This window comes from Perognathus longimembris, chromosome 1 (assembly GCF_023159225.1).
Source record: "Perognathus longimembris pacificus isolate PPM17 chromosome 1, ASM2315922v1, whole genome shotgun sequence".
NCBI lineage: Eukaryota > Metazoa > Chordata > Mammalia > Rodentia > Heteromyidae > Perognathus > Perognathus longimembris.
In genome coordinates this window covers 141,205,317-141,232,887 of record NC_063161.1, presented here as the reverse complement: position 1 = coordinate 141,232,887, position 27,571 = coordinate 141,205,317, and the positions used below count along the sequence as shown (strand labels likewise).

Here is a 27,571-nt window from a genome sequence, read left to right as displayed (position 1 = left end):
GAGAGCAGCTGACAGTGTGAAAATGGAACTCAAATTGAGATTGATCTGCTCTTTTCTGTTTCTTCTCCAGGCAGACTTTAGAGACAGTAAATTACAATGCTGTCCTGGCCAGTCTTCCCCACTGATTCCAGCAGCGACCCTGAGGCCTTTGACAGAGACCGTGTCCACAGTGCAGACCATCTACACCACCCGGAAGCCGGTCTCCCTGGCAGCCAGGTAAGTCAGATTGGCAGGAGACAGCAGCTCAGCCTGGAGCCAAAGGTCCAGGCACAGACTTCAGGTTCATTGCATTGTGACGTCTTCACCCTGCCATTCATTGGCTCATGCAGTATAAGTGCTGGGGACAGATGGTGAACAGAACAGATAAAGGCCTATGATTATGAGGTTTATCTTCTCACACACTAAAGTGCTGGAAGAAATGGAGGCAGGACAACAGATATGTGTAGACGTATGTGTGCGTGTGATACTGACAAGTGCTAAAGAGGGAAATAAAATCTAGAAAGGCAAATGGAAAGTCTGGGATGGCCTCACTGAGATGGATGTAAGCAGAGGCCTGATAGTGGAACCGGATACAGGTATCCGAAAAAGAGTACATTTAAAGCTGGGAACCATCCATGTTAAGGCTCCTAAGTTGGATCTTGCCCGACATGATTAAGGAAGATTAAAGAGACGTTTTGAGCTGGGCACTGTGATTCCAGCTACTCAGGAGATGGAGGCAGGTGGATTTCAATATAGGCAGAAAATTTTAAGTAAATAAAGAAAAACAAAAGGCCTGGAGGTATGAGTCAAGTGGCAGAGTGCTTGCCTAGTGTGTGTGAGGCCCAGAATTCAAATCCCAGTACCACAAAGAAAAGTGGTGGGAGGGGTGCAATGTGGCTAGGCCAGGTCCGATTTTTCTGCTGCTTGATGAGGCCATTGACTCAAGAGACTGGGGCCTTATTCAATGGCAGTGGAATGGAGAAGTGGGAGCTTGACTGTGTAAATCAGTCTCTTAATTCCTCAGGGATGAGAAGTTACAGATCTGGGACAAAAATAGTAAGGGAGAGAGAGGCTAATATATAGGAAGAACATTGGTGTCCTAGTTATAGGCTGAGGTCTTCCAGGAACAAAATATACCATGTCTTCTTACTTCTTTTATCATCTGGTATTTCCATCATGAGGGCTAGGGAGTGTTTTTGGCCTTGAAAGAGGAAGGGGGAGAGACGAGGAAAATAAATCTAGGTCATGTAAACTGTGTATTGTCGTTATGGATAAAAATATTTCTTCAATGACCAACGTGTCTACACGTAGAACTGAGTGAAATCTCACCCAAAGGTTAAGGAACCAGAGAAAGCAGACCCAATGTGATGCCAAGCCTTTTCATTCCATGACAGTCACCCAGCCAAGTCTGTAGGTTCTAGTGAAGAGTCAACATTCCCAAGCAAAAGTGTCCCTCAAGTCCCTGGAGAGTCACCTAGGCAACCATTACCATCACAGCCCACACAGCAGAGGTGTTATCTACAACAGAGCCAGGGAGAGATTAGTAATAGACTGCTCTGCTGTTGGTAACCTCCAAAATTACTGACTTTTAAGTCAACCAGCAGAAAGTAAATTGAGAAGCTTATTTAGACTTTTCTTGGGCCAGATTGTGTGTGTGCCACAGCAGAAATGTATTCCTACCCTGAGTGAGAGTATTCAACTTAGTCTGTGCCTTTATAGATAGACATCTTAGGTCCTGTAAAATGGCATATACCTGTAGTCCCCGTTACTTCGAAGTCTGAGGTAGGAGGATCACTTGAGTCAGCAACAACTTTGAGCCCAGCCTTTGTAACATAGTAAGATCCCATCACACAGAACAAAACAAAACACAGAGGGGAGGGGCAGATCATCTCATGGATGAGACAGATGAATGAAAATACATGTCTTAGAGTTGGGGCATGACTTAGTGGTAGCTTGCTTGCCTTGCATGCGGGAGCCCCTGGGTTTCAGCCCTGGCACCACCAAACACAGCAAAACAAAACATCTTGATGTAACTGGCTGAAGGCCAAGAAACTGGAAGCAACCCCTTAAAGCAGCTACATTTGCCTCATTCAATAGTTTTTTGTATTTTTTATTCCTTTTGCTTGAGAGAGGGTCTTGCTATGTAGCCTAGGCTGGCCTTGAATTCAAGATCCTTTTGCCTCAGGCCTCTGAGTACTGGGATTACAGGTGTATACCACCACAGCTTACTCCCCTCCCTCCCTCCCTCCCTCCCTCCTTCCCTCCCTCCCTCTCTCCCTTCCTTCTTTCCTTCCTTCCTTCCATTGCAGATTGTCCTGAGGCCCTCTCTTGTGCTAGGCAAGTGCTCCACCACTGAGCTATATCCCTAGTCCATATTTATTGCATCTTATTCATTAAACATGATACCTGGAAGACATTGCCTCAGACATTAATCAAATGAGTCTCTGTGATAAATGCATAGAGAGTGAATTTAAAGCGTTATTTAAGGAAATCTGGACATCTCATTCATTGCAAAGACTTTTATTGAGTGGCTGCTCAATCCTGTGCTAGGCCCTGGAATTTTAAAGATAAATGATATGAAATAAGTCCCCTGAGGGACCCCTGGGCTAGTGGGGAAGCCAGTAGCCACTTGTGGGAAAGCCTACAAGTATCCAGACAATTTCAGGCCACTATAAGACTAGCCAATGTCCTTAGAAGTCTAAAATTGCAACTCAAGAACTAAGCTTCAGAAACAACCATGAGGAAAGGGGTGACATTTCTGCTCTATGGGTGCAGGTTTTGAGAGTTCATCTCACTGTTTTGTTAATTGCTCTTTTTCAGTGCTGAGACACTCCGGCAGGAACTGGAGAGAGAGAAAATGATGAAAAGACTGTTGATGACTGAACTGTGAAACTCCCCTTTTGTCGCCTGGAAGATGGCATGGTGCCTTCTGTCCATTTCCTTTCTCGGGGCCCTGTGTGCTCACTAGAGCACAGCACACAGTGTGTGCTCTGATTGCCCAGGTCTCCACGGCTAGCTAGCAGAAGCCCAGTGGGGGCATAACTTTTGTTGGAGAAGTTATTTTGTGTCTCCTGAGCATTAGACATTTGCTACTGCTCAGTATAGTGGAGACAGGATTTGGTAAGTCTAGGAGTAGCCAGAGGGGAAAGCAGAAATTCCTGCTCTGAAGTATCTGTGGGCATCTGTCAGTACCACAGGGGTTAACAGATGGAATCTTTGGCTACAATCTCAACCATGTGATTTTGTATGATTGACACTTGCACCAAGCTTTGACTGTTTGTTAAAAGGGTCATTTTTAATGAGAGAATAATTCTTTACTGATGGCTTTTCTCATTTACACTGATAAATACACAGATCTTATAAAGTCCTTTATTTTTATTCAGACTTGAGTAGAGGAACTAAAGAAATGAAGCTCCTTATCACCACGACAGGAAAGCCCTTCAGCTTAATCTGAAATAGAATGTGTGAACTTTGTTAGAGAAATAGAATCTACCATTGGATCCCAGGTCAGAAATTCTAGCTTATATTATTTTAAATTGTCTTACAAGGTTAAGAGGATTTGATATCAAGAAGATTCCTTTGGGTTTTCCGGAAAGGAAAATTGTTTCTCAAGTTGATCAATTCATGTCCTATTGATAGAAACCTGACCAGAAGAAACTTTACTCCCTTTTTTATATAGTTTCAGAGATGTGTTTTTAAATTTTTATTATGCATTTGAACAACTTTGCAGGAATAAAGGAACCCCCAACCACAAGCTCTCAAAATGACTCCCCTAGCTTTCTCAGTGAATATGCACACGTTTTTACATAGCTCTGATCAGTGCATACATGCTCTTCATTCCTCCCTAGCTAACACTTAGCTCCTTAATAGACAGAGCCTACTCTCACCAACTGAAATGTCTTTATATCCATGGAACATGGTTAATCTCACTTCTCCTCATTATTACATATTTGAGTTATATCCAACTTTTTCACTCTTATAAATAGTGCTGCTATGAATGTCTTTGTAAATTAAAAAAAAATCTGTTCCTTCCTTTGGATTATTATTCTCTTTGGGAATATCTCCAAAGAGGGATTATAAGGTCAAAGAGCATGAAGTATTTTATAGCTCTTGTTTTATATTGCCAGAATGCTTTCTAGAAAGAGCCAATCTTTGGGTTGGAAGGACCTTAAAGGTCATCTAGTTTAACCCCTTACCACCCTGAATGCTTGAATCCCCACAACAATTTATGATGCCACCAGCAATGTATCAGCATTTCTATTTACCAATAGCTCTGCCAGTGTTCGGTTTTGCCATTTTAATTTATTTTTTGCTAGTTTAATATATGTGTATAGCTGTTCTTGAGAAGTTTTTTTTTTCATTAATTGCTAGCAAGGCTAAGCACTTTTTCATGGGATGATTTACTAGTTGTATTTCCTTATGTGTAAACCATCCATCCATTTCTTACGATGGCTTGCTTGTTAAGTGGAATTGATCTCATACATTTGTATCAGAACTGTATTTTTATGTTGTTTTGTATAATTTGCTCTCCTGTCCCTTTCCTTACAAATGAATGGTGCCAATAATTTGATACTAATGACTATAAAAAAAAAAGCAATGCCTCATTTACTAGCTTTGCTGTAAGTGAGGTATATAGCAAATATTCAGATAACCAAGGAGTAACCCTTTAAGTGCTGACTCTTTAAAATTTTAATATTTTTTGAGGGAAATCTTTCTAAGGTGTATTACACAATTGCCTGCCTTAGTAACTAGTATACTGGAGAGTATTTAATCTTTTCTTGGTGAACCATGATCATCATTATAAACACAAGTCCTTTTTGTACCTTGGTATGGTACAGTGATGTCACCAGGCACTATCAGGAAGTGCAGGGCTTCGCTTGGCCTTTGATAGGCTGTGATGCTCTTTCCATTCATGGCTTTTTACTGCTGTCTGCTCTATCAGTGGAATTATCTGGGGCAATTGTACTTTGGGGAGGCCTTTGCCCCCCACCCCCTTCCCTGGCGCACTCCCCGCTATACTTGTAAAATGGCTTTAGCTAGCCTTTCTCTCATGTTTCCAGCACAAAATGTGTTCCTGTGGAACATGGGGCTGTCACCTCCTACCAATCCAGCAGCCACTTCCCTTTCCACACTGCTTTGTGAGGTGCGTACTTCCCACCTCCTGCTCTGTAATGGAACCCTCCAGGACATGTGGAAGGTCTCTTGGGGAGCCAGGAAACATGTATTTTGTATTTCACCGGCGACAGGTTTGCTTTTGCTTCTGAGGAGGGATGCATGAACTTCTTGGCTGCTGTTTTCCAGGAGGCTGTGAGTCTCCTGCTTTGTCCTCACTTCCCCCCTGGGTTCACAAATGTTTCAGAAGTGTGATATCACTGAAAGTCTGAGCACAAATAAGTTGGCTGTTGCTGTATATGGAAACCCAGTACCTTTGGCAGCTCACCTCTAAACAGTAAAATCTTGAGGATTCCATTGTTGAAGCTGTTTGTCCTGGTTATTTACCTTCTTCCAATGAATGATGGGTGCCCAGCATTGTTATCTGACTCTGTACTGTGTAGATTCACAGCGACTAAGGGGAATTGCACAATTGCTCCACCAGTTTCATGTACCTGAACCAAAACAACAACACCATAATATCACAACAACACACATCTTAGGTTCAAGAGAAAACCTCCTAAACTCAGATAATCATTCCGGAGCTAGGAGTCCAAGCTGTGGCTACAGATTTCCTGGTGAGGGTGATGGGTTATTGCAAGAGTCTGGGCATCCTCTACCTCAGGGTTTATGGATTGTGGACTGCATAGAAGATACTCAGGTGTGAAGAGTTTGAAAAGGAAGTCCTTGAGCTTTCAGAAGATCCCACCAGGATGTATTCAGAATTTGATATTCCCCAAATAGTACAGGGATATTTTGATGTCATTGTTATTTTCCTTCACCATCTCAAAGATCACAGCTTTTTTAAATAATCAAATAAAATTCACCATTTTGATCATCTTACTGAGTACAATTCAGTGTTTTTTTCATGGATTCATAGTGTTGTGCAAACACCACCACTGTCTAATTCCTCCACTACAAGCCTCCAGTTGTGGGCCACTACTGATCTACTTTCTGTCTATGGATTTTCTTATTATGGACATTTCATATGACTGGAATCACATAATATGTGGTATTTTATGATTATCTTCTTTTGCTAATCATGTTTTCAAGGTCCATCCATGTTATGGCATGTATCAGGATTTCATTCCTTTTTTTATGATTGAATACTATACCATTGTATGGATATACCATGCTTTGTTTATCCATTCATCAAGTGATAGCTCTTTGGGTCCCTCGTGTTTTTTTGGCTATTATGAATAGTGCTGTCATAATCATTCATATGCAAGTTTTGTGGGAACATAGGTTTTTAGTTCTCTTAGCATAGCCAGATTATATGGCCACACATGTTTAATGAACTTCCAAGGTCATAGTTTTTATTTCTTATAAAATCCAAGATGAAAAACGAATTATATCAGGTACTCAGAGGCAAAACACACCTGTTATTGGTCAGACACTGAGATGCAGCCTGATTTAGGAAAGTTTTTATAGCAGAAAAAAAATATTTTTTTCCATTATTGAAATGTTATTTGTATTGATTATTTTGGGGCATTTTAATTTTTATTGTGAAGGGAATGTACACAGGGCTTACAGTTATGTAAGTCAGATAAAGAGTACATTTCTTTTTGAACAGTGTCACCTCTTCCCTTGCTCACTCCCAATTTTTTCCTCTTGCCCCCATCCACAAGTTGTATAATTCACTTTCAATATAGTGTCTAGTGAGTACCACTGCTGCATTTTTTCACCCTTTGTCCCACCATTTCTGTGTCCCCCCTTTCCCTCCCAAGACAGATAGATATATGAACAAATAAGACAAAGGGAAAAGAAAATGAAATAGCAACAAAGAAAAGAACTCTTATTTCCATTTCTTTTAAAAAGAGAAATGACTGTTGGGTGCTGGTGGCTCATGCCTGTGATCCTAGCTACACAGGAGGCTGAGATCTGAGGATCACAGTTGAAAGCCAGCCAGGGTAGGAAAGTTCATGAGATGCTTATCTCCAATAAACCACCACAAATCTGGAAGTAGAGCTGTAGCTTAAAGTAATAGAGCACACTAGCTTTGAGCAAAAGAGCTCAGGGACAGCACCCAGGCCCTGAGTTCAAACTCCATAATGGACGAGAGAGACAGAGAGAGAGACACACACACACACACAGAGAGAGAGAGAGAGAGAGAGAGAGAGAGAGAGAGAGAGAGAGAAATGATAAGAAGACAGATAAAATAAAAATACCTATATTCTTTTAAAGTTTAAATTAAATCAAACTCTGGTTTATTTCTAACTTATTAGGATAGTTGGCTCTTGTTTTGTTAGTGGCCTCAGAATATATGGGCAAAGCTACAATAGTTCTTTGCCTGGAAGGGATTCATATTGGTGGGGAACACAGGATCTCTATAGACCTAAGATCCAGCTACACCAGGGAATGTGTGCTGTACAGATGGCAAGTTTTCATGAATTGTACCTTGATTCAGCTGTCAGGGATTACTACTGCACTCTATTTGGACAACCTTCCATCAGCTGTCCAACAGCAGAACCCTGGCTTTTGACCTTCTCAGTGAACCTCCCTTTTTGGCCCACCTCTCACCCAGCCAACTGGGCCATGAAAGGCTGAGGTTCACAGTTTCCTTTTGAATATTAATGTTTCATAATTCTATGCATTCATTTACACCGTTGATAGCATTGAATCCTATTGATCTTCATGAAGATTATTTTTGGGGGATTACTGATCACCACTCTGCTTGAGCCACACACCCAATCCTTTGGGCTTGTTATTTTAAGAGTAGAGTACCATTTTTTGCTCAGGTGAGTCTGGACCTTGACCCTCTAGTTGTTTATTTATATAGTAAGATTTGAACTCAGGGTCTCACACTTCCTAGGCAGGAATTATACTGCTGAGCTATAACTCTAGCAATCCTATTTCTGCTTCCCACACACCTGGGATGACAGGACATTCACCATAGTACTTTAGCTTTTTAGTTGTTGTGGCTGGGATCTTTCTAATCTCCTCCTCTGAAGCAGCTAGGGTTATAGGCGTAATAGGCCACCTCTCTGGATGTATTCAAAAAACTTTTTTAAACAGGAAAATCAGGTTGAAGTGTTGGCTCTACACTAGCAGCATAGAAGGAATTGTGTTCCCATCCCTTAAGTGTATGTTACCACTCTGTCAGAAGAGAACCCTGGGGCCCAGTGACCAGTTGTGGTTGGTGTTAATAAATGGATGGCTGAGTAAACAAGTGAATTGTAAGTGGTCATCAACATGGTATAAGCCCGCCCGTCAAGGCCTGTGCTTGCTTGTTGCTAGGGAAACAGAGTGAGGTAGTTGCCCAGTCTAAGGGATAGAGATTATACATAAGCAAACGCAGCCTTTATTAATAACACACTCCATGAACAGAATCCTAATTTTCCCCATAGCTCTGACCACCTCAATATACCTATCTATAAAGTGGGAGATTGTGATGACAAGTCCCCTCGCCCCTTTCTTTGGTGGTCTCAAGAAATAATAGGCTCAGTTAGTGCTGTATTGAAACACAAAGATCCCAGTGCAAGGGGAGGGAGACAATAATTCTGCCAAGGTGTGTCCAGGGTCAATGGGGGGGGGGGGAGGGAGGGCTTCTAAAATTGGGCCCACTATTCCTTGGGATCCTGAGGGTTTAGGTAAAATAATAATAATAATAATAATAATAATAATAATAATAATAAAATAATAAAGGCAAATCTTGCAAGCCAGACACCAGTGGATTATGTCTGTAGTCCTAGCTTCTCACGAGGCTGAGGATCTCAGTTCAAAGACAGGCTGGGAAAATAAAGTTTGTGAGACTTTCATCTCCAATTAACCGCTCCAAAAAAACCGCAAGAGGTATTGCATCCGTCTTGACGCGGGGACGGGGGGGGGGGGGGGGGGGCGGAACCTAAGGGACAGTGTCCAGGCTCTGAGTTCGAGCCCCAGTTTGCGGTGTTTGGAGTGGGAGCCTTTGGTGATTGGCGAGCTGCCGGTCCCTTCTAAGCAATAGGGACTGGAAGGGCCCAACCGGACTGGAGAGGGGCTCGGAAGGAGGGTGAGGACGAAGAGCCTGGGAAGCAGAGCGCCGGGCGGACGGGCGGGAGGAGGGGTGCCGAGAAGACTGGGGATGCTGCCGGGCGCTGGGAGGATGCGCAGACGGCGGCGAGGAGGCGGCGGGTGCGGCGCTCCGCGTCTGCGCGGGCGCGTGCTGGCGGCGGCGGCGGCGGCGGCGGCTCGGTCCCGCGCCCGCGCCCGCCCCCGCGGCGCCCCCGCTGCGGCCCGAGCGGCGGCCTGGCTGCGGGATCCGTGCGCAGCCCGCGATGGCGCGGCCGACCCGGCGATGCCCAGGTTCCTGGGCGCTGCTGCTCTCGCTGCTGTTGGCCGGGCCCGCCTCCTGCAGCGCTAGCCCCGCGGACGATGGCGCGGGCCCGGGGGGTCGGGGTCCCCGAGGCCGGGTGCGGGGGGATCCGGGCGCCGACGAAGCGGTGCCGCGCCACGACTCCTCCTACGGCACCTTCGCGGGGGAGTTCTACGATCTGCGCTACCTGTCGGAGGAGGGTGAGGCTGCGGGAGGGGCGATCCGGGGTGCGGGGTGGGGGGCGAGGGGAGAGGGGTGCGGGAGCAGGGTGGGGTGGCGCGGATGCCAGGCAGCTCTGCACTGCCAGGGCCGGACTGGGGAGCGCACCGCTCCGATCCTCACCCGCGGGGGGCGGGGGGGGGGAGGAGAGGGCTCGAGCAGCCGCTGTCAGCAATTGCTGCCCGTTTTACACGTGGGGGGCGCGGGGGGGGGGGGCGGGAGGCAGGCGGCCACCCAGATCGTGTAAGGCTGTGGACGAGGGTCGGTGTGGAAGCTAGACTCCCCCATTTCTCAGCGTTTGGCTCCCACTGTCCCTGCGAAGGAGGGGACCACCATCTGGCCGGGGTAGGGGGTGCGTGAGATCGGGGAAGCTGGCACCAAGGAGAAACCTCAACTTAGACGAGTGACGTTGCCCACTTTTCCTCGCTGTCTGTCGTGACCTAATTTGCAGCCACCGGCGTCCCATCTTTCTTCCACATCCTGTCGGTGCTGACAGTTCTGGCACCAGAGCTGGGTCACATCTTCCTCCCTCCATCACTTCTGTCACCCACCGTGTTTTTAGGGTCCCCTAGTGTGAGCCACCATTCTTGGGGCCATCTGGGCCCAGGGACTGGAGATTTGTCAGCCACAAGCTTCCCTGCAGAGCCGTGTTTCAATGAGCACAGAAGGCAAACTGCTCTGTTCAGGAGTGTGGGAACTGGACTTCTTCCGTCTGAAACTTGGAAAAGTCGTGGGGTTCTTTACTTCTGTTACGAAGGGGAAGCCAAGAATCAAACTAGGCTGAAATGTGGTTATCAGTTCATGGATGTGTCTGTTAAGAATTTGGTCTAGTCCTATGCAACACATGAATGTTAACAGTTCAGTAAGATAGGACTTTCTCGTTAAAAAAAAAAAAATCTAACTGTTGACAATCTAGAATTGATAGAGGCTTCGTGGTCTTTCAGGGACTCTGAGTTCAGCTCTTCTGCTCCATTCTTAGCATAGAACTTCATGGTCCCAAATATCACTTGAACAATCTAGCGGTTATACTTACATTCAAGACCGTGGAAAGGAAGAAGCGGGGAGAAGATGGTCACCGGCTGATTTCTAAGATGACGCTGTTAGAAATTCCATCTAAAAGGTCTTGTTTGGTCCAGTGGTCACACACATAGTGTAAAGGAGATTTAAAAGGATTACCTTTTAGCTGAGATATGATAGACTCAATTGAATATTGAAAGTATTACAGTAAGGAAGAAGGAATGAGTGAAGGATCGGGGGAAATTTATTTGGGGGATAGAAGTTTCACCATTGAAATAGACACCCCCATCACATAGTAGCTTCCATAAGAGGGTTTGTGTGTTGTTGTTTTTTGCTTTTAATCAGATTAGAGTGTGGTTGATCTGGGGTGAGTGAGGCAACTCTGTTCCTCAGTGTCATTCAGGAACCTAGTTTCCTTCTGTCTCTTCCACCATCTCCTAAGAGTTGATTGTCATCTGTGTGGTATAAGATGAAGATGGCTGGTTGCATATCGCTGTTCAAGACTAGGGGAAGGATAAAAGAGAAGCTCCAGAGTAAGCAATTTCCTTTTAGGCTGGTTGTGCAAAACACTGCTGTTCATCTCCATTGGTATATGACCCAGCTGCAAAGGAATCTAGGAAATACTTCTTCTAACTGGGCAACTCTGGGGGAAAGGAGTAAATGTTGGTGGGGGTGTGGCAGACTTCATCACTCTGGAAAGGAATAAGGGTTCTAAAATCTTATCTGTTTCTGAAATATCTAATACATATTTATTTTGCACACATCCAGCCTTGTATGCCGGATGACTACCATGTGGCATACAAGAGTTTCTGTTCTGATTGTGCATGGGTACTTAAATGAGAAACAAGCCAGATTCTATAGTCAGTCTGTACCTCCAGAGAGAATGAACTGCCAGTTGTATAGTCCAGACAGTTTTATGAATGTAGGCATCAGGTGGAGAATCGCCACCAAGAACAGCTTTATACAATTAACTGGGCTGTATGAAAGCTTTTGGTAAGATGGAAGAGGAAGGTGACCTCATTATGGACATCAGGGCATGCCAAGGATGTATACAACTTAGTTTGTCTGCTTGCTTTTCCTACTCATTCTATTCATACAACTAGCTTCCCCTTTCTAAATCCAGCATATAATCCTGCTGGTGTTATGCCCAAATAGCTACCATCAGTGCAGAAAGCATCAACACCCTTAGATGGAAGGCTTCCTTCCACAACTATCTCTCACTCTTCCCTGCCTTCCACTCCCCTCTCTCCCCACTCTCCTCTTTGACAGCATCTGTCACTCCCTTTCTGTTACCATCTGGCAGGTGCTGTTCGGGATGCCTGAGGAGAGGCCTCTAGGGGCAGCATCTCTGCTTGTCTATCCTAGCTCTGGCTTCTGTCATGAGTCCTGAATAAAGACTTTCCCAAGATCCCTTAAGGTCATCATCAGTCACAGTGTCTTAAAAGGGGATGAAGAGGCAGAACTAGGAGTAAAAGGTGTTCAGAGGGCAAAAAAAAGGTGTCAGAGTCTGGTTCACACCTGTCATCCTCGCTGCTCAAGAGGATGAGATCTGAGGATGGTGGTTTGAAGCCAGCCAGGACAAGAAAGTCTGTGAGACTCCTATCTCTAATAAACTACTCAGAAAAAGCTGGAAGTGGCACTGTGGCTCAAGTGGTAGAGCTCTAGTCTTGAGCACAAAAAGGCTCATGGATAGTGCTCAAGCTCTGAGTTCAGGCTCCAGTACCCAGCCAAAAAGAAAAAAGAAACAAACAAAAGCAAAGCTATCAGGAAGCAGCACCCTATACCAGGGTGAAGTCCAATAGCATGAAGACTCACACTTGTGGCTGGACTCGTGGGATACAGGCAATAGTGGTCTTACTAGGATGGATTCAATGGACACCGGGTGACTGATGTTGGAGCAAGTGGCAGGTGAAGAGGTGGAAATTATACCGTTAAACCAATCTATCAGTGAAGATAGGAGTTTCCACTTCTAGTGATTGGCTCCTTGCTTACTCAATGTAGATTCCCAGTAGCCACAAAACTTGTGTTTCCCATGACAAACGGTCCCAGTTATATGAAACCAGAAAAAGAGGATGTACATAGTAGAGGTGGGACTAGGAATTTCAAGCCTCCAAATTTTGGAGCTATGCACCGGCTGATTCGGTGTCTCTCATCAGCCCCACATGTTCACTATTAAAATTAAAATTCTGTGCTTTTTTCACTAGGCTGGTCTTCAGGATTCTTAGGCTCACCACTGTCTTAGCCTCCATAACTCATCTCTGTCATCCCAGCTCAAAAGCCACTTCTTTCAAGAAGCTTTCTCTGAATTTTTTCTCCTCTTCCCATCATGAGTCTCTAGGCAAAGATATTCTTCTGTAGCGCATTGGAGCCCCACCATGCCTACTTTGTTCTCGGTGGTAAAGGGTTTCGATAGGGTCTTGGTGTTCACATCTTATACTCATATGGCTTTACTTTGACATCCTCAGATAATCATTTGATTTCAGATAACATACCCTATTTTGGGGGAGGGGTCTCTGGGAAAAAAACAACAAACAAGCAAGTGAGTAGGATATTGGCTTAAGGTTAGGTCCCAAGCAAAACCTCCTGATTGCTGCCCTGTTGCGAAGATGGCCAGGTTTGAGGATCTTGAGTTTTAATTTAGATTGCCACATGGATCACGGTGACTGGCTTACCCTTGGGGCCATACCGGTCCTGGAAGAAGGGCCATTTATGATTATTTATCTTTAAAATATACTCATCTGATCTTTTGTAAAATATGGTTCTGTCAGTGAGTTTCTGACCACTGAGTTGAGACTAGGTAGAGTTTTCCCTATCTGGAAAAAGAGCAGGACAAGGGAAAGAAGACAAAAGCATGGGGAGAGAACACAGGGCCTTCTTCTGCCTGTGTCCTTCCTGTGTCTGCCGAGGCTGTGTGTGGTGCATTCTTTAAGGTAACAATGTGCATCTAAGGTTATCTCTATATCCTGCATGAATCTAGTCTTCTGGTAATGGTCATTAGAGCCAATGTTTAATAAGTGCTTGCTCTAAAGTTCTAAGGCTTTTCCCACATTAACTTTAATTCTGGTATTAGATACTACTTTAATTCTGGTATTAGATACTACTATTATCCTTAAAGAGTTAAGGGAACTGACTCACAGAAAATTGATCATAGCTAAAGCCACATAGCTACAAAATAGCAGCAGACCATAGAAGTTTGTTGGTTGACTCTAAGGAAGATCTCTATTGAAATGTAAGTGGACAGGAAATGGGGTTGGATAGGTGGAACTGGGTTTTGTTTTGTTGTTGTTTGGGGAGGGGCAGTGAATTCAAGAAGGTTTTAGACTTGGTATAACAGTAAGTTTAGAAACTGCAGGTTCTTAAGCAGTGAAATCACAAGAAAGCCACATTCACATCCTGTGGGACTTCACGCTTCAGTGTCCCTTGCCATTTTCTTTTCACTGGAACACCTGACACATAGAAACAATGATTCAGGCTGATGGAGTCATTTTCAGAGTGGAGAGTGAATGGACAGCCAGGCAATTTGTGGCTAAAATTTCAAGGAATCAGGTACTAAATTAATACCTGAAGGCTGTGATCCAAGCAGTTAATTAGAAGCAATAAATAGCAAACCAGAGGCTATTAACCACTCGGTAGAGTATGGCAAACCAGGCTCAGAGGATTGCAGAAAAGTATTAGATAATGGACATAAATTAGAGAAGGATATAAACCACAGAACCTCAAAAATCTATCAAGGGCTAGATGAGGAACTCAGTAGAGCACTTGCCTACCTTGTGTGAGGCCCTGGGTTTGATCTTTAACATATCACACACACACACACACACACACACACACACACACACACACCACACACACACACCACCACCACCACCACCAGTGCCGCAGCCGCCACCACCACCAAGTCAATTAAAAATTCTTTAAAAACGCGTGAAGAAAGTAAATCCCCCTCATGTTATAGGAATATCTGACAGGAGAAGAAAAATAAGAAAAAATTAGGGGTAGGGTGGATGGTTCTAATTACGCTCCCTACCAACAGTTATAGGGATGGAAATGTGGCTCAAGAGGTATAAGCATTCATCCAGCAAGCATCAAACTCTGAATTCAAAACTCCAGGATTACTACAAAATAGTTGTAAGTTATTAGGTTTATAGAGTCCATATGAAATAGATTAAGAAAAGGAACCAGAAGATTTTATTTTTACAGCTTAAAAAAAAAAAAAAAAGCCCTAAACTGGGTGCTGGTGACTGACACCTGTAATCCTACCTACTCAGGAGGCTGAGATCTGAGGATCGCAGTTCAAAGCCAACTTGGGCAAGATAGTCCATGAGACCCTTATCTCCAATTAACCACCAGAAAACAGGAAGTAGCTCTGTGGCTCAAGTGGTAGAGTGCTAGCCTTGAGCTGAAGAGCTCAGGGATTGTACCCAGGCCCAGAGTTCAAGACACACACAAAAAAAATCCCATTGGAAAGTGGTTAGTGGATTTTCTAACCATTATCTTTTCTCACCACCAGGTTACCCTTTCCCTACTGCTCCTCCTGTGGATCCATTTGCCAAAATCAAAGTGGAAGATTGTGGAAAAACCAAGGGCTGCTTTAGGTGGGTAGAAGTGTAAGGATAACTTTAAGAATTAAAGAAAAAGGTTCACTTACTTCTGAAAGTAGTACTTACATTGTATGCAGGGTACTCTAATCCCAGGCCTGTGTCAACTTCTGTAGGGCTATGGAGCTTTCTAATCATCACACTCAGTCTTAAAAGCTTCAGCAGGCACTAGACACTAGACACTGGACACTCACAGGTTCTACAGTTCCAGGTGTATTGCCCTTGATCCAGATGTTTACTCCTTACCAGTAGGATGCATGAAGAAATTCATGGCACAGAGCACAGATCTGTGCTTATGCAGCTGGGGTTGTGGGAAGACTGGCAATGATAGACATGTCTAATACCCAATTCCTTGTAGATTCTGTATGACTCTAAGCACTGATTCTTATAAGTTCTTAGCACGGGAGTTCTCTGTCTCTACATAATTATTTATAGTATTTCATGAGGACCTGATGGGCTGGGTGAAAAGCAGTACAGTGGAAAGTGCCCTTGAGCAAAGGTTGTGGTGGCCCTTGAATGGAAGGTTCTGGTTTGTTGCTATTCAGAGCTCAGGGTCTAAAGGGAAAAGATTGAATATTGGGGGACTTGAGCTTTGGAATAAAAGAACATCTTAAAAGCATTAAAAAAAATCCAATGCCACTATTACTGTATTTTTCTTGGTGACAGCACTGGGGCTTGAACTCAGGGCCTCAGTGTTCTCTCTTAGCTTTTCCACTCAAGGCTGGAATTGAACTATTTGAACCACAGCTCTATATTGGGCTTTTGGGTGGTTAATTGGAGATAAGAATCTCACAGACTTTTCTGTCTGGGCTGGCTTCTAACTACTCAGGAGGCTAAGCTCTGAGGATCGTGGCTCAAAACCAGCCTAGGTAGGAAAGTCCATGAGTCTCTTATCTCCAAGTAACTATCAAAAACCCAGAAGTGGGCCTGTGGCTCAAGTGGTAGAATGCTGGCCTTGAGCAGAAAAAAAAACTAAGGGATAGTGCCTCAGCCCTCAGTTAAAAAAAGAAGGATTTACTTACAAGTGCTTTGTAAGAAAATTGAAATTTGTGTTTTCACCTTAAAGATGCTCTTTAAAATACTGAATGTGTGCAGAATCTGACTATTCAGATGACCACATTATTCTGCTACATGTCTGACTTTGTAATTGAATTAACACCAATTAGCCCACAGAACAAAGGCAAAATTTTATAAATAAGTTATGTACTTATGCTTAATGGGTGCCGGATAAGATATTCCTATGGCTCATTGTACAAGTGAAGGTTTTGCAGCAGCTTCATTTGATGAGCAGTTGAACCGCTAGGCTCTGGTCAGCAGTAAGAACATGCTTGAGTAAAAACACCTGCTTAGTACAATCAGCCATACCATTTGTACAATAGCAGAAATTTACTCTCAGAAAGATTGTGTCATTCATTGCTTGAATGCCATGAATTTCAGAGTTCCTAGGTTTTTTACTTTGATTTCTACTTAATTTTATATGTTTGCATTCTTTTAACTGAGAATTTGTAAGTTAAAACTTAATGTATATTTAATTGACAATGATTTAAATTATTAAATTGTAGAATCTTTTTTTCCTCTAAAGAGATCCAGAAATAATCTGATAATAGGTAAGATTTACAAAACAATAATGCAGAGAACACTGGTTGGGAGTTTAGAGAACCTGATTCAAATCCTGTTACTGACATTGATTTCCCTTCTCTGAACCTCAGTTTTTATGTAGATAAAGTGAAGAATATCTCTAAGGTCCCTCTTAACTAAGTGAAGCTGTGTTTTTCAGATCCCAAGAAGCAACGATCTAATTTATTTAACATCCTGTCTGATACATGGTAGACGTTCTCTTGTATTTGAAGAAGTAGAAGCAGTCATAGCTCTCTTGATTTCTCCTCCAGGTATGGCAAGCCAGGCTGCAATGCAGAGACCTGTGACTACTTCCTTAGCTACCGGATAATAGGGGCTGATGTGGAATTTGAACTGAGTGCAGACACAGATGGTTGGGTAGCAGTTGGGTTTTCTTCAGACAAGAAAATGGTAAGACATAAATCATGGTCAAATTTGCTTTCTCTTTAGTTTCTTCTGTTGCTTAAGATTTTAGGAGCAAATAAGTTGATCATTGCAATTATTATGCTAGTGACAGTTCTCTAATTGCAAATTAAAAATAAAACCCAAGTGACTTTCTGTGGAAGATCAGTTATGAGAACGTAAGGTGTCTTGAGCTGGGCACCAGTGGCTCATGCTTGTAATCCTAGCTATTCAGGAGGTTGAGAATCTGAGGATTGCAGTTTGAAGCCAGCCTGGGCAGGAAAGTCCATGAGACTCTTTTCCCCAATTAAACACACACACGCACACACACACACACACACACACACACACACACACAGCCAGAAGTGGAGCTGTGGCTCAGTGGTAAAACACAAATTGCCTTGAGCAAATGCTCAGAGATGGTGCCTAGGCCCCAATTTAAGCCCTAGGACTGGTGCATGCACATGTGCACACACACACACACACACACACACACACACAGAATATAAAGTGTCTTGTGGCACCTGTAGCCATTGACAATGTCCACACTATGTTGTAGAAATAGCAACTGCATGACTTCTGCTAGTACATGCTAATCTTGCTCATACATGTATAGATTGCATACCACTTGAGTCACAGTTCCACTTCTGGCTTTTGGAGGGCATAATTGGAGATAAGAGTCTCATGGCCTTTCCTTCCTACCTAGGCTGCTTTCACATCCTGATCCTCAGATTATAGGCATGAGATACTAGTGCCCAGCTTTGTGACTTGATTTTTTTGTTGTTGTTGTTGTTGACTCAGCTTGCCCAGGCTGGCTTGAAACTCGTGGTCTTCCTGCCTCAGAATCCTGCATGCTGGGATTTTAGTTATGTGCAATCATGCCTGATTTTAGTAACATTTTTATTGTAGTAGAATGCACATGACCTAAAATTTAGCTTTTTTTTTTTTTTTTTTTACTATTTTAAAGTTTACATACCAGTGGCATCAATTTATTTAGGATTGTAGAACTATCACTAATCGCTATTCCCTAGAATGTTTTCACATATTAACACTTTACTATATATGCTTTTTTCTCCAGTCTTGATGGTCTGCTTTTGGTGATGAGCAGTTCTTCTTCCTCTCTTCCTCCTCCTCTTTTCCCTCCTCCTCCTTTCTCTTCTTCCTTCTCCTCCTTTTCCTACTTCTTTCCTAAAACATTGATATTTGAATCACAGATATCATGAATACTTAAGAAGGCATCTGCTTAAGTCAAGAACCTTCTCTTTGATTAAACAGTTCATTAAATTCAGGAAATTTGAGATGGGTATAACAGTATTATGAAATATTCTGTTTTCAAATGTTGCCAGTTAACTCAGTACTGCCCTGTGGAAAAAAATTTTATTCTATGACCCAGGTGTCTAGGGAATACCATTGTATTGAGTTGGCATATATCTTTCATTTATTTTGGAATAGTTTCCAAATCTTTTAAAAAAATCAATTAATTAGGAGTTGAAGGCGTGACTTGGTTGGTAGAGTCCTAGCCAATGAGCAAATCAAGTATGGAGTTTTAAGTTCCCATTTCAGACCTAAAAGCAAAAGAAAAGAAAAATAAGTTTAATTATTGTTTAGTGGTCTTTCATAATGTTGATCCCTTGAAGATTACAGGTAGATTTTTTTTAAATTATACAATAATTATCCACTAGGGTTTGCTTTCTCTTGGATAGGTTAATTCTTATGGTCTTGGCAGTCATCTGTGGGCGGTGCTTACCATGTCAGGGAAAACTCTATGCCATGTATTCTGTGTTAACATTGCTCACTTGGTTAAGACTTTTTGGTGTCTTCTAAAGTAATTCTGGCATGAGGGACAAGGTAACAAACAGTACAAGAAATGTATCCAATGCCTAACGTATGAAACTGTAACCTCTCTGTACATCAGTTTGATAATAAAAATTTGAAAAAAAAAATAAAGTAATTCTGATGCGATTTCAAATTACAGAGGGGATGAGATGACTATTTCTGAGTGGAAAGTTTTCGAGAGCAGCCCTTTGACTTTGCTTAATCATTCTTCCCATAGGGGGGTGATGACGTCATGGCATGCGTCCATGATGACAATGGCAGAGTTCGAATACAGCACTTCTACAACGTAGGGCAGTGGGCAAAGGAAATTCAGAGAAATCCTGCCCGAGATGAAGAAGGAGTATTTGAGAACAACCGAGTCACCTGCAGATTCAAACGCCCTGTGAACGTTCCCAGAGATGAGACAATCGTTGACCTGCATTTGAGTTGGTATTACCTGTTTGCTTGGGGCCCAGCCATTCAGGGTAAGCTTATAGTTCAGCATTTTCTGTAAACATCCATCACCATTGTACTTGTGGTCATCATTCGTTGAAGTCATACTGTGTATACAAGAGAGCACTGTAAATATTTTTTAAAAGAGAGACATGACCCCTTCCATATGCAGGGACAAGCAAATGAACACAGGCTAAGCCAGAGCAGTAGGAGATAGCATAGGAAGATGAATGATGTGTTTGATGAAACAGATCCTGTATTGCTGGGGGGATGGGCTATTTAATGACCACAGTTCCATTCACTCCTCACACATTCTGCACAAGTCTCGAATTATCTTCACCTTAGAGGAAAAAACTTTCATACAGATACACAACTAATTGATGGAAGAAGTAAAACTCAGTTTAGGTCTGCTGGACTCAAAAGTCCGTGAATACTTCAGGAAAAGGTTGCTGGAGATTTCCCTAGAGCTTGACAGCAAGCATTTCATTAGTGCTCACCTGATGGCTATTCTTGTGGTCATGAATCAGCCAAATTGTGTTAGAATTTAGTCCACTATTCCTTCAATGTTAAGGTGAGTATGAATTCCCTGGCTTTATTGTTAAAACTGCTGTATTATGTAGTTTTTCCTATGTGAAGGTAGACCTGAGATTCTGCATTTCTAACCTAGTGACACCTGTCCATGAATGACCTCACTTTGAGTGCCAAGGCTCTTCCGTAAAAACTCAGGGACATCATGAGACCTTTTCAGAAGCCTTTAAAAATCAAATCATGCCAGGTGCTGGTGGCCCATGCCTGTAACCCTAGCTATTCAGGAGGCTGAGATCTGAGGATCACAGTTCAAAGCCAGCCCAGGCAGGAAAGTTTGTGAAACTTTTATCTCCAGTTAACCACCAGGAAACCTGAATGGCACCGTGGCTCAAGTGGTAGAGTGCTGGCCTTGAGCTGAAGAGCTCAGGGACAGCACCCAGACCCAGAGTTCAAGCCCCATGACCAACCAAAAAAAAAAAAAAAAAGAATCAAGTCACAAAGTTGGGCACCAGTGTGCCCATTGGCATATGAAGGCAGGTAGGAAAGGCCATGAGACTCTTACCTCCAGTTAAGCACACATACCTCCCCCCCTCCAAAAAGCCAGAAGTGGAGAGTGGTAGAGTACTATCCTTGAGCACAAAAGCTCAGGGACAGGGTCCACACCCTGAGTTCAAGTTCTGGATGGGGGCCAGGGGGAGGGAGAATCAAGTCATATTGTATCTTGAGTATTCTTTCTGGTTCAATCACTTAGTAGTCTGACCAAAGATGGAAGTGAGTTTAGTCAATAGTTATTGTGTAGAGAATATATTCTAGCTACTGGTAACTTATTCTTTCCTTCTTTTCTTTTTTTCTTTCTTCTTTCTTTCTTCCCCTTCCTTCCTCTCTTCTTCTCCTCCCTCCTTTCCTTTCTTCTTTCGTCCCTCATTCCCTGCCTTCCTTCCTCCTTCCCTTCCTTCTGCCCCTCCTTTTTTCTTTCTTTCATCCCCTCTCCCTTCTCTTCCTCTCCCTTTCTTCCTTCTTTGTTTGTCCCCCCTTCTTCCTCTCCTCCTTTTTCCTCTTTCCTTACCCACTCCCCTCCTTTCTTTTTCTTCTGGTCAGGTGCCTCATTGGCTCCAAGATTTTCCTGCCTCACTCCCTTGAGTAGCTGTGTACCCAACCCCCCCCCCCCCCATTCACATTTTCTTTACTGTGTTCTTGGCACCTTTGTTATCTGATCTCATTTTCCTTCTTTGTCTCTGCTGGTCAATGTAGAGAAAGCATAATCTACCTTTTTTTTTTTTTTTGCCTGTTGTCAGTTGGGGAAATAGTTGGACGCCTTGAGATTTGCGACATCTTTTTCATTTATAGCCACAGTGGATCTGCAATGATGTCTTCAAGTATTTTCGGTACCTTGGGAAATAAACTGTATCTCAGCTCAGAGATATGAACTCATTTAAAAGATGGGATTTGGGGGCTGAAAGTTTGAATTTGAATATTGGTTCTGCCTCTTGGTAGCTGCATAATACTTCTCTGGTTACCTAAAAATCTGAACTTCATTTCTTTATATCTAAAATGGGGATAATCATGCCTTCTTCATAGGATTATTGAAGTACCAAATGAAAGTGAGTATTTGAAATTGCTTTAACAAATTGAAAAGTGAAATGTAATAGTCCCTCCTATCTACGGTAATGTGCTCCAAGGCCCCTAGTGAATGCCTGAAACCTGATGTGTACCATGGTTTCTCCTACAGGCAGTTATAAACTAGACGACACAGTAAGAGAGTAACAACAACAACCACCATAAAATAGGACAAGTATAACAACATAGTATAGTAAGCTGAATTTATGTGACTGTGGTAGGATGGATGGATTCTTCTTCTCTGGAGCAGCATAAAAAAAAGCCAGTAAATATGGGAATTAGAATAGGAAACACGTACTACAAAACAAAAGTAAAGGCTACTCAGGAGAGCAAACAGTGGACAGGAAGCCAGTTGTCCATTTAGGCTGTTGGTGTAGGTGGGGGTGTCTCCTTTCTTTCCTCTTCCCTGGGTTTGAATCCACCCAGCAAGGCCTATTAGGGGCAGGGACTCATATTTTGGCGTGCTTACAGAAAAAGGCTTATTGGTCCATTTGAATTCGGGGCAGGGACTTTTGGGCGAGGCTCCACAAAAGAAAGACTAGGTGAGAGTCATTTTTTGTGGTAAGATTCCAGGAAGACTGGTTGGGACAGTAATCAGGAAGACTGATCAGGCCCCTAGGGGAATGTTGCAGCATGATATATGTAAGGCTACTCCAAAGACTGCAGTTTTCCCATCATAACTTTTTACTCTCAGAAGACATTATTTACTCTACTTTCAGACCCTGGTTAGCTGTGGTAACTAAAATTACAGAGGAAAATACACTCCCCCCCCGCCCCCCACAGCATCCTAGCCTAACATTAGGCTCTTTAACAAACCTCTCTGGCTTTGGCTGATAAGCTGTCCCTCAAGTCTTTCATTCTTTTCACTATCTCCGTGCAAATCCGGCACATTCTTACCAAGCAGAAGCCTGTGCCTTTCTTGTTTCCTCAGCATGCTTCTAAAGCATCTGTGTTGGTTAAATCCTACTTGTTTCCCTGCATATCTCTCAGAAGATTTGCAAGGGGTGCCAACCTGATTTTACCCCAAGGAAGTGGTGAACTGGAGGCACCTGGCTCAATCCAGAAGCCAGGTGTGTAGCCAACGAGGTCAGAGTAGGTAGAGGCATGCATGAGTGACCCTGTGGAGAGAAGACCCTCCAAGTCAAGCAGAGAAGCTTGTGCTAGCAGGAACCAGCCCTGGGGCAGAGGCTCAGCATGATAGATTTGGTAAGATTTCCTTAAAGACCTTTGCTCTGGGCCCTAGTCAGAAGGAAGCCTTTGCACTTAGATCTCAGGTTCCTAAACCAAGTTTCATATGCATTTTCAGGTCAGACACTTCTAATCAATGCCAGCTTATTATACGTGTGTGTGTGTGTGTGTGTGTGTTTGTGTGTGTGTGTGTGTGTGCCAGTCCTGGGGCAGAACTCAGGGTGTGGGCATTGTCCCTTAGTTTTTTTTTTGAAGGCTAGCACTCTACCAGTTGGGTCACAGCAGGCGTCACTTCCAGCTTTTTGGTGGTTAATTAGAGATAAGTGTCTTCACACTTTCCTACCCAGATGGCTTTGGTTCACAGATCTCAGCTACCTGAGTAGCTAGGATTACAGGCATGAGCCACAGTACCTCACTTTTGGTTGCCTTTTACACAAGAGATTGTGCCTGGCTATGTTTCTTAGTCTGTTCTAAAATTCCTGGGCTAAACTGATTCCCTTCCTAAGCAGGAGTATCAAAATTGTAGTTCCATGAAGAGAACATTAGTTTTGTCTGGACTAGAGGGGAGGAAGTTGCGGGGGTGGGGGGCGGGGGGGGGGTTGCAAATGAATGTATACATGTAGAGACTTGCTGTTTTTACCATTATATGTACAATTACAAAGAATTCTGCCCTTAACTCTAATTAATACCTGGTTCCAGAGCTGATTCCTGGCTCCACTGTGCACTCAAAAAAACCTTTTTTTGTTTCTCTATTGTTTGCCTATGCCATTTCACATCTGTTCTTTTACCAATGGTTCCTCCTCTTCTGTCTCTTTCTTAAAGGCTCCATCACCAGACATGATATAGACTCTCCACCAGCTTCGGAGCGCGTGGTCAGTATTTACAAGTATGAAGATATTTTTATGCCATCAGCTGCCTATCAGACCTTCTCATCACCATTTTGTTTGCTTCTCATTGTTGCCCTGACCTTCTACTTATTGATGGGAACCCCTTAGCCACAGCTGCAAGGCTAAATCATTAAATGGATTGGAAAGCCTTTGCTATCTCTCTATTTTTCCCCCCAAGAATGTCCAGGACAATTTTAGCTTTTGTTCTTTAAAGACAACTCGTGATTTCAGCTTTTTGTTGGAAGAAAGAATGAGCTTCTTTTCTAGTCAAAGATGATTGTTTCATAGTGATCCTCTTTTTAGAGGGAAGTACTTAAAACTTTTGTAAGCACTTTCAAATGTGTTTTCTTATGTGAGCGTCACAATATCTCTGTGTTGGCTTTGATGAAACTATAATTGCTATCTTAGTGAGTGGGAATACAGACCCAGGAAGGCTGCCTTTTGATGCATGTCAAGGAGCCTTTGCTATTTGGTTATGTACAAATCAGAAGGTAGAGAAAGAACAAATGCAGAAAACATGTCCGAACAGTCATTACTAAATTCACTAGCATAAGAGCTACTTTGTGTAGAGCTAGGGAAAATGTCACTGGATTTCACCATTCCACAGTCAGCCTCTTAAATGTATGCAGGATATCAGTGCTTTTGGATATTTACACCATTGATGGGGAATGTGAGGGAGATTACAATGATATGAAATGGTACCTATTCATCTGAAGTTTCAGTTAGTGAGTAGCTACAAAAAACATTTTTATATTACTGTTTAGAAAGGCTGGAAACAGAACTATGAGTGTCCCTGAAGACATAAACGTATTTTAATGGTAAAAAAAAAAAGTAGCTAATTGCCTATGGCTCACACATATATATTTTACTATCCAGGAGGCTGAGGTCTAAGGACTTAGTTTATCTAATAGCTTATCTGGGAAGAGTCAATTCTGTTGTCAAGTTGGCATACATTAAGTGTGATTACATATATGTCACAACAGACAAATCACCTTAAAAGTTTAAGGAGTTTTAATCATACATTAATATTTTAGGGGATTTTAGCAATTTAAGCAAAAATATTTTTTAGTCTGAGGGTTTTTTCTTATTTTTTTTTAACTTAGAAAAAGGGAAAATGATCCATAAAGTAAATTCATGTGGAGTACTCATTCAAAATGTTCTGACTCATAAATTATATAGGCAGTCAGCATCATTCGTGATGATCCCTGCATGCGATATATTTTCTTTTTCACAGGAAACCCAGATATTTCATTTTATACCAATTGTCTGAGCCAACAGCTCTGCCAAGGGGAGGAGTCTGTGGGCATAGTTGTGCTTGAGATAAGTCCTTTGTGATATTTTAGACGTTTCGAACTTGCATCCATTGCTTTAAGGTTGACTCCAAGTTTGTGATTAAACTACCCTGAGACTGAGACCCAAGCCATCTTCAAGATTCATGTCTTCAAGGAAGTATGCCTGCGGAGAATGCTTTCAGTATTTCTAGACTTGAGCCAAAATAAGGAAAATAATGGATCGTCTGTGATGTTGCCAGTTACAAGTGCTTCTAGGGATGTAGGAGAAAGACTCCCATTGCTGTTAGAGATTAAATCATATCAAGTGGACCATGGAATTGGTCCACTTTCAAAGTTCAAGTTCATGGCTCTACCCAACTACCACTGCCTCTTCAGCTGAGCCTGACCCGTGTATTTCTATTTATTTCAACTACAGTGGTTTGTTTGGGAGTAAGTATAGGAATATGCAGACACCCACATTGTATATAAGAAAGCAAATATTTTTATATCTTACTCTGTTATGTGTATAATAGCTGAACTATAAATAAGTTAAAACAAATGATATCCTTCTGTCAGAAGTTTCCTGTTACTAAATGGAGTTTCCTTCCACATCTATTTCAAAGCAAGATATTGATTTCATTACTTGCCTCTGCTTTGATGACTGGAGTTGCTTATTGATGCCTAGTACATTCAGTGATTTCTCATTGCCCTTACGAAAAAAAAAATGCAATCATTTGGTAAGTTCAAGGATCTTCTACTGCTGCCCAGTCCATTGTTGTGCCCCAGACTTGTTCCCTCTCACCTGTCATCTGTTCCTCATGTGCAAATTATCTCCATTTTGTGCTTTGTGAAAAGGCTACTCATCACAGCTCGATTGTTTCTTCTCGTTGTTCCTTGGACCCAATACTCCTATACCATACAGGGCGTTCTTATAATGCTGGTCATACTTAATTATAATTGCCTGGTAACTCCTAATGCAGGAACCATCTCTTCTTACTAATCATCGTAGAACATACTACTCCATAGAAGGGACTCAGCAAACATTTGTGGAATAAATACACATATGCAATTCTATTGGTATGGTAAGTTTGTTTGGTTCAGAGGCATGTATTAACTAGACTAGCCAGTCTTTCTTATATTCTTCACCTGTGATCAAATTGTAAACTAATTTTTGTTTCTGTTATTTTTTTTTTGAGATAGAGTTTTGCCATGTACCTCAGGTCTGAGATTTGAAATCTTCCTGCCTCTGCTTCCTGAGGGCTGGGAATATAGATGTTCACTACTAAGCCAAGCTCTATATTCTTTTAGTAAACATTGAACTTTGTCTTTTGAAACATAAGTAAAATAATCTTTATTTAAAGTATTATTTTGCCTTGCAGTGGACATGAGTTGACATTTTAGGACAATAATTATTGTTTAGCACTAAGAATTTACACACTAAAGATGCAATTGCCATTTGTACAACCTTTCAGAAAACTCTCAATTAAAACAATGAAAGATATGCTGACGTTAAAACTCTCTAGACTTCAGTGCCATTCATTCTTACCTAATATAAGAGAATGTGTACTTTAATCCCTATATTCCCTATATTCCAATATTTTCTAATACAGTACATGTCATAGGGGAGCTATCCAACCAGTGATTTTTGTAAAATGCCTGTGTGCTAGCTAAATGTGCTTAGTGCTTTCAAGCACTTTATGTGGATTAACTCATTTAATCCTCACAACCATAGGAAGATTCTATTGTTAATCCAATTGTTACAGATGAAAAACCTGAGGCTAGTCATTTGGTATAAATTGCCAATGCTGGCAAGCTCGTTAGAGCCTATTTCATCCAATGCACTTATTTTACAAGGGCAAGTAGTGGCCTAGGGAGTTGATATGATTCCCTACACATCTGTGCACTTTCCTGTGGATTCTTTGAAACACTCAGTGAATAGAACCTGCTATAGTAAATGAGATAAGTACCTTTTCTCCCCTTTAGTAATTTACAGTGAATAGTAAATAGAAGGATTTCTTATTTCAGGGAAAAGAGAGCCTGTTTTACTTTGTATTAACTTTATTTTGAGCTTAAAAGCATTTTGATTATTTTATCATTTATTTAGTGTTTTAAATAAAGTGTTTGGGTTAAAAAGTAATCTACAAATTGGACAAGAGTTCAAGAATGAGCCAGTTGAGATAGAGCATGCCTGTGGTCCCAATGACTTGGGAGGCAAAGGCTGGAAAACCATGAATTTGAAACCAGCTCAAGCAAAGTGTATGAGACCCTGTCTCAAAAACAAAATACAAATGAAAGGGATGGGGGCATAGCTCAAGTAGTAGACAAAGTCAAGGTCCTGGGTTCACTTCCTATTATTGAAAATCAAAGAAACAAAAAGAGAAAGAGAGAAACATGCATTAGACTTAGTTCATTTTTAAAAAAATTACTTGCCTAAAACTTGGATCTATCCTCTGACTTGGGGGCAAATTCCCTTCTATTGTTCCACTCTAATCTGAAGGATAAATGTATTAATATGAGTTTAGACAAAATGCAGGA

The 27,571-nt window shown here is 42.3% G+C and overlaps 2 protein-coding genes across 4 annotated transcripts in view; both read left to right on the top strand.

Moving 5' to 3' along the window:
* The window catches only part of Epb41l4b (erythrocyte membrane protein band 4.1 like 4B), a 136,779-nt gene extending 130,809 nt beyond the window's left edge, over positions 1-5,970 (top strand). For all 3 annotated transcript variants that reach the window (XM_048338720.1, XM_048338734.1, XM_048338711.1), the window contains 2 exons: positions 71-216; positions 2,800-5,970. In XM_048338720.1, the coding sequence (XP_048194677.1) occupies positions 71-216; positions 2,800-2,869 (216 nt within the window). In that variant the 3' untranslated portion in view covers positions 2,870-5,970. The remainder of the gene's footprint in view (positions 1-70; positions 217-2,799) is intronic.
* A 3,401-nt stretch (positions 5,971-9,371) lies between these two features.
* Frrs1l (ferric chelate reductase 1 like) lies at positions 9,372-26,041 on the top strand. The gene is made up of 5 exons (XM_048352521.1): positions 9,372-9,624; positions 15,171-15,255; positions 17,148-17,286; positions 19,331-19,577; positions 23,701-26,041. The coding sequence occupies exons 1-5, from the start codon at positions 9,387-9,389 to the stop codon at positions 23,871-23,873; spliced, it is 882 nt and encodes a 293-aa protein (XP_048208478.1). The 5' UTR covers positions 9,372-9,386; the 3' UTR covers positions 23,874-26,041.
* Positions 26,042-27,571: the final 1,530 nt, after the last annotated feature.

Coding starts and splice junctions, on each gene's coding strand:
- Frrs1l (XM_048352521.1), top strand. CDS start 9,387: ATGGCGCGGCCGACCCGGCGATGCCCAGGTTCCTGGGCGCTGCTGCTC. Junction 9,625..15,170: donor GCGCTACCTGTCGGAGGAGG/GTGAGGCTGCGG, acceptor TCTCACCACCAG/GTTACCCTTTCCCTACTGCT. Junction 17,287..19,330: donor TTTCTTCAGACAAGAAAATG/GTAAGACATAAA, acceptor TTCTTCCCATAG/GGGGGTGATGACGTCATGGC.